The sequence below is a fragment of the Frankliniella occidentalis genome, unplaced genomic scaffold (genome assembly GCF_000697945.3).
Source record: "Frankliniella occidentalis isolate FOCC.00 unplaced genomic scaffold, Focc_3.1 Scaffold3158, whole genome shotgun sequence".
NCBI lineage: Eukaryota > Metazoa > Arthropoda > Insecta > Thysanoptera > Thripidae > Frankliniella > Frankliniella occidentalis.
The window spans coordinates 4,582-11,745 of record NW_026270223.1 but is presented as its reverse complement, the minus strand read 5'-3'; the positions used below and the strand labels follow the sequence as shown (position 1 = coordinate 11,745).

Here is a 7,164-nt window from a genome sequence, read left to right as displayed (position 1 = left end):
AGGGGGGTGCAGTATCTCGGACGGAAGGCCATCAAGGGGGGGCCGTAACGGGGATCTGGAGGGGCATTAACACACGAGTCGCAAGCAAATCACCCGGTGGGGTGGTGGTAAGGCGGGTGCGGCCGGGCAGGGCGAGGGCGGTGTAGTCGAGCAGGAGCGAGAGCAGGAGGGAGGCCTACAAGTAAGTGGCCTCTAAAATGTTGCGGGCCGCTAAGGCAGGTGTGGCGGGGGGCGGCCGTCGGCAGAGGGGCGGCGCACGGCGGGGGCGCGGGGGCCGCCGCCGTCTGGTATGCGCCGGGGGGCGGGCACACGCGAGTTTGTGTGCACCGGATGGAGGGCGCTCTGTCTCCGTCGCTCGCCCGCTGACCCGGCCCGCGGTGTGCGAGAGAGAGAGGCGTGACCCGGGCGTTAATAATGCACATCCCTCGCTGAGCTGTTTGCCCAACTTTTAATCGGGGTCGGAGCAGCAGAAGGCAGCGGCGGGATTCTTTACCGCGTCAGTCAGGGTTTCCCCCGCTTTTCGTTGTTTTTGTTTTTATTTTATGTGGCCCGGCCGCACGAATTTTGCCCTCATCATCGGCGCGCTTTGGTCGTCGGGCTGCAGCCTACCGATGTCTACCGGCCGTACTTCAAGGCGGGGATGCCGTCGAGCAGCCTGCTCAGGTCCGAGTCCTCCTCCTGCAGCTCGGCCAGCACCTTCTCGGCGCGACTCCGGGTCTTGGGCGACTTGATCTCCCCTCGCTTGAGGACCGTGTTGAGCAAGACGCCGAGCTGCTCCCTCCCGGACAGACTGGATGTCTGCACGAGGTCCTCCAGCACGGTCTCCGATTGGCCCTGCGGAAGGAGAGCTTGAGCTGTTAAGATCGGTTGGCGCACAAGACTACTTTGTTTCCAGAAGTGGTGCACTTCTACATTGCAGTCCGTACCTGTAGGTTTTTGAAGTTCTGTCGCTTGGCGTCGGTGCTGAGGGCGTAGCGAAACCTGATAAGCTTGAGGAGTGTGCGTGAGGCGGGGACAGTGGACTCCTTCGTCCACGCCGCCTCCCCGCGGATGCTGTCGATGAAAGGGCCATCGTCGTGGAGGTCGAGGATCTCCTCATTCTCCTCGTCCTCGGCGATCGACTTTGCGTCCTCATCCTCGCTGGGCTGGTCGGCCGTCGGAAAGGAATGGAAGGTCTTGAACTCGTTGGGGAAGATCGGCTGCGCCGACTCGCGCTTGCTGCGATGGAGCGGTTCGAGCGAGCCTTCGTTCTCCATGGCCTCCATGAACTCCGCGGCGGAGGGCATCGCCATGTCCATGACCATCTCGGGTGCGTCGGACGGCACCATGTTGAACATCATCATCATGGGGACCGTCTCCTCGTTGACGATGGGCACGTCTCGCTGTACTACTGGCATGTCCTCCATCATATCTTCGTCGTCGTCTTCTGTCTGCTTGTTCGCTGACTTGATCCTCTTGTCATCCTCCTTGTCGTCCTCTTCGTCATTCTTTTCATCCTCTCTGTCGTTCTTTTCGTCCTCCCGGTCATCCTTGTCATCTTCTTTGTCATCCTCTCTATCATGCTTTTCGTCTTCTCGATCGTCCTTTTTGTCCTCTCTGTCGTCCTTTTCGTCTTCCCTGTCGTCCTTTTCGTCCTCCCTGTCGTCCTTTTCGTCCTCCCTGTCGTCTCTTTCGTCCTCTCTGTCGTCTTTTTCGTCATCCTTGTCATCATTCTGCCACTTCCTCTCTTTTAGATTGTGGACAGGCGGTAGCAATTCAGGTATCGCTTGAACGAGAGGCTCGAGCTGAACCACTATATCTTTGTCTACGGGCGTCACGGGTGTCGTTTCTTTTGTTTCTTCAGTTTGAGCTGACACTGGGACTGATGCTGGAGTTGATGCTGAAGCTGGTGACGAATCTTGTGATGGAGCTGGTGACGGAGCTGGTGACGGAGCTGGTGACGGAGCTGGTGACGGAGCTGGTGACGGAGCTGGGGACGGAGTTGATGACGGAGCCGGTGACGGTGCCGGTGGCGGAGCTAGTTCTGGGACCGGTGCTAGAACTGACGGCGCCGCAGAGAACCCTGGTAGTAGGCTAGCGATGGGCAGAACGACCGGGGACTGGCCGTCGGGGATGGCCACCTCGACCTGCGACCCCATACTTGTGACCGGGGTGCCTCCGACAGCGATGGGCACGACGTGTATGTCTGTGCCGTCGGCCACGGGGGGCGGCACCAGGCCACCCTCGTCGGTGACCGGCAGGATGGCTATGGTGCCCGCACTGCTCGTCGGGACCACGACGGGCTCCCCTCCCAGCACCGACACCACGATAGGGTTCTCGCCGAGGGCGGGCGCTACCTCGGTGGTGGTGGTGATCGCGTCCACGTAGATGGTGTCCATGTCGATGGCGGGGGCCTCCGTCGCGGCCGCCAGCGCCTGCTCCTGCTCCCGCTCCTCCACCTTCTCCACCAGGTGGGACACCACCTGGATCAGCGGCGGCAGGTACGAGTCGGAGAAGACGTACTTCTTCATGACGTGCACCTGCGGCAGACCGCGTGCCTTGGAGACGGGTCGAGCGGTGGGCATGACGGTGGCGGACTCCTCGGGGGTGCCGTCTGCCAGGTTTTGAATAGCGGTTATGATAGCATCGAGCAGGTCCGCTTCTTGTGAGGGGCTCAAGTCTCCAATTGTGCGTGCTGCACCCGCACCTGCAACATCGATAACATTTTGTGAGACATTCTAAAAGCTATAGAAGCTGTACCAATCCAAGGGACCCCCGCGTATCTAATTAGCTTACCTTCCTTCACCGGCGTCGCCACCCCCAGTTTGTGGCTATCGGGAACCACCCCGACGACCCCTGCGGCGTGACGCCCAGGTTGAGGTAGAAGTGGAGCGGCGGGCTCCAGTGCAGGCTGATGTGCCACGTGAGCGGGGTCGGCCAGCGGGTGGACACGGTCCAGTGCGTGCTCACGCCCAGGTGAAACGACCCCAGCCCGGACAGGCTCGGCCACAGCGACCTTCGCCTCCTCGCGGGCCGCGGCAGCAGCAGCACCACCACCACCGGCGTTCTCCGGGGCCGAGCCAGAATCACCCCCCGAGCCGAGAAATGGCCGCGGCGCCGCGGTGGACGCCGTCGTGGAGGGTGGCGATGTCGAGGTGATCACGGCGGCCGTGTCTGGCGTCGCCGCCGCCGTCCGGGACGTCGTGGGAATGACGGCCGCATGGCACACCTGATGGCAGAGCGATGGACTTCATGAAAGATTCGTCTGTCTGCTTTGGAGGTTCGACCGAATGGGCAGGGCGCGGGGGAGGGGGAAGCGCCCAGACCGCCCCTCCGTATACGTGAGCAGGTGCTGGGCCTTTGGCGCGCGGGTGAATTAATCAGCATGCTGTGGCACCACGGGGGCAGCGGGGGCAGCGGGAGCAGCGGGGACCTTCAGGGCTGCGGGGGCCTCCAGGGCAGCGGGGGCCTCCAGGGCGGAACCACCAGCGCCACGGGTGGAGTCCCCACCCCCTTCCCCTCTTTCCCCGGGGCGCCCCACGCCCCACTCCGCGCGCCGGCATTCCCAGAAGTGTTGTGACGGCTGCCGGGCAGCCCCGCCGCGCCGGACCGGGGAGGGACCGGAGCAGCTCGGACCACAACAGAGCATGACGTATGACTGGTGTGACTCACCGCTTCGTCCAAAAGGGACGGCCGCAGCGCAATGGACATTTTCCCACGCGTGCGCGGCGATTGTTTGATGATGACGCCCCCTCTTGGCCACCCCGCCCCCAACCCCCTTTCACTCTCTGGTCCTTCCCCATTGCGTGTGCCCTCGCTGGGAACCACGCGTGATTCCGAGCATTCCCGAACCAGCTTCAACCACTCTGACCGCAAAATGCCTATCTCATCTCTGCATCTGTTACAGATTTGGAACTCGGACGCGCTATAAGTTCAAGTTCATGCTCGAAGATTCCGTTTTGGAGCCCCGGCGATACGATCTTCCGATTATGCCGATGCAAGTTTTTTTTCTTTTCTTTTCATTTTTCGTTGCCTTAAGCATGACTTGGCCCTGGCATTTACGACGGGCCACCATTGGAAGTCTGTGCACTACGAAACACCTCAGCGCATCAATAGACGCTGTAAACTATGGACGAGCAGGGACGCGAGCCATTTTGCTCTCCTTATAGTGTTTCCATGTAGCCTCTCTCCCTACCCTCTCTAAGACCCGCATCGGCTGGGCTGGCGTGCTATCCGACCAGAGCACCATATAAGTTTATTGCATCTGCCACATACCTCAACCTCACACCAACAACCGCGCAGGGACAAAAAATGTGGGGCTCTACATTGAGTACAAGTACCAGGTGGCTGACGTTCGTAGTAATACTGTAACGCATGCACGGTTGCGAGTGGGTTGCCTACTCGCACGGGGTCAGAAGGAGCTAGTCGAGGGCAGCGAGAATGTAGGCAAATCGTTCTCACCCGTGCATGCGGTACAGTATCGCTACGAACGTGAGCGGCGTGAGTCAGCTACGTGGCACAGATTACCCCCTGCAACTCGGCTTCATAATGCTTATCACGTAATTTATGTGCATTGTTTGTTACCGCTATTAAAGCACAGTCATGAGAATTTTAGGATGGAACCGGATGGTACACGTTTTTAAAGAAAAACTTTTCAACTGCTGCTTTTTTGACATCTAAGCATTTTAACACATTGGGGCAGCCGAGGACTTCCTATTAGAGAGGGCATAGGCAAAAGGTCAACATTAGCGATTAAGCCCTTTGTCAAAACTGTGGAACGAACAGAAGGGCTTCCTACTTCTACTGCTAGCAGGCAACCATAACGATTTTTTGCTTCTAGTCCGTCCACCGTTCTAGAAATGTGTAGCCCCAGTTCGCAGTGGACAAGTACATGTGGATGGCGCCTAATTTCAAGTTGAAAATTGAATAACGCACTATGGTAGACAAGCAGACGACGCTAAAGCGTATCGTTCGACACAATATTTGCACACAATGCGGCAGCGGGACGACACTTACGGTGAGGACGCAGACGGCGGCGGCTGCGGCTGCGGCCAGCGCGGTGGTGCGCGTCCGGGCCATGCTGAGGGCGAGCGTGGAATGGAGCGGAGCCGGCGGCGGGCCTCGCCGCACGCCCCGGCCGCTGGGAGCCGCCGCCCGGCCGGGACCAGCACGCTTGGGAGCCGCCCGGGGCCCGCCCGCCCGGCCCAGGGCCCAGCGCGTCAACAAGTCGCGGGCACGGCCAGCAGCCCCAGCAGGCAGCCCCAGGCCATCGTCGGGGTGCACGGCCATCGGTCAACCCCGCTGGCTGCAGCGACACGCCCGCGCCAGCCTGGACCACCTCCTGAGGGCGGCCAGGGTCCAGGAGGAGGAACACTCCCCCCTCCGCCCGCACCGCACACCCCCCCGCTCTGCTAACGAGCAGCTTATCGCCGCAGATAACTGGGTGACTGGGCCGCAGCCGCGGTGGACCACAAGCGCCAACGAGATACTGCGGTACTGGAGCCTCTCGTCGTGGAGCGCGTGCGCGCTGCATCGCCCGTCGCCCCGGCATCGCTCACATGAGCAATTTTCATTAAGACTCTTGTTTCTCCCCTTTTGTCGAGTTTTTCGCTGCACATTCTTCCCATCATTAGTTTTCGACTAGAAATAACAAAACTGCAGCGGGGTCTCTGTGGCGCGAGTGACACGTGTGTGTGTGTGTGTGTGTGTGTGTGTGCACTGCCGTCGGCCCCACACAGTAGCGGTGCGGTGACAATATTTGACATTCTTGCGATAGTGTCTGTCGTTCCCCTTTTAGTCCGCACGCGCGTCTGCGACAAGTAACCAAACCACCCCCAAACAGCGGGGGCCGGGGCGTCACTCGTGACGTCAATCATCATCGTCTTCGTTTCTCTGAGTCATCCGGACACGTTTGCCTAAAAGTGTTGGCCCGACTGTCGATTCCGCGAACGATAAACACAGGTGGTGTGTCCTCTCCTCGGCCGAGGCACTGCTCCACTTGCTAGCTTCTTGCTGGTCATGGCAGCAGCGAGCCGCAACAAGATCGCGGACGACAGGAATCGAAATGCCGCAGAAATGGTCGCGTTGTGGGGGTCCGCCGACCCGGTCGCTGAACCTCAGCAGCCAGGTCCCATATACTCCCACGACTGCCTCCACTCAACATTTCCACCCACTGCGGCCATAGGCGAGCCATAGGTAGCGCTGCGGGCGGGGGCGCCTGTGCCTCTAATGAAGGTTGACAACCTGACGGTCCACTATCGCTACGCTGCCCGGCGGCCTGGCCCCGCCCGTCCCGGCCCGACGACCCCCCCGGGCCCGCCAGCGATCGTCCGCCGAGCAGCGCTAACGGCATATTAATTCTTGTTTACCGCCTCCGCGGTCAGGCCGCGTGGGTGGAGACCGAGGTGGGGCCGCCCGGCCCCGGCGGGCTATGGTCCCTGGCCTGGCTGACCACTAGACAGAGATACCTCAAAATATCACCTAGAGATGTTAAGGTCAAGTCATTTTTTTGGGGGGGGGGGAGATGAGATAATTTTGTTCGTTTTGTCTTGACCTAACGTTCATGTCGACATGTCGCGGGTGGCTCCTGCATACGGTTGCATACGGTCTCGTCCTCGGGGAGTCGTTCATATGAAGATTAGAAAGAAGCCCGCACTTACCAATTCAGTTGTTTGCAAATAGTGGAAATGACGATTATTTTTACCTCAGGTGTCATGAACTTGCGCGCCGCCACCGGCACTACCAGTTCGGAGCTGAAGCAGAAACCATAAGAAAGTCATGCGGTTATCAGTTGGCCGCGGGTTAGCCGGCGGCAGGCCTTGAACCCGCCGGGGGTGAGGAGGAGGGGGGCTCAGGGGGTTGATATAGAGGGGGTGCGGAAGGGAAGCAGTTTATTTCGAATATAAATCCGGGTGGCACAGGGGGTAGGCGGAAGAACGGGAGGGGAAGAGAGGGGGAGGAGAGGGCTGACCAGTGAACTGTAAGGTTACGTGGCCCAGGGGGTAGGCGCGGGGAAGGGCAGGGGGTGCACAAGGCTTCTCTGGACCGCCCGCCCGTCCGCGTTACTCGCGCGCCACTAGCCCGCCGAGCAGGACACGTGGTCAGCTTGTTATTGCCAAAGGCCAATAATACTCCATCCAGTGTGGTGTGAGGGGGATCTCCGCTAAGGCCCTTACCCCCCCCCCC

At 60.2% G+C, this 7,164-nt stretch overlaps 1 protein-coding gene across 1 annotated transcript; it reads right to left on the bottom strand.

Moving 5' to 3' along the window:
* Positions 1 to 7: 7 nt before the first annotated feature.
* On the bottom strand, positions 8 to 5,090 carry LOC113210693 (calphotin). Its single transcript, XM_052276495.1, has 4 exons — positions 4,996 to 5,090; positions 2,776 to 3,208; positions 927 to 2,686; positions 8 to 834 (listed from the first exon to the last, which is right to left on the bottom strand). Exons 1-4 carry the CDS (start codon positions 5,056 to 5,058, stop codon positions 616 to 618), a joined length of 2,475 nt encoding a protein of 824 aa, XP_052132455.1. The 5' UTR covers positions 5,059 to 5,090; the 3' UTR covers positions 8 to 615.
* Positions 5,091 to 7,164: the final 2,074 nt, after the last annotated feature.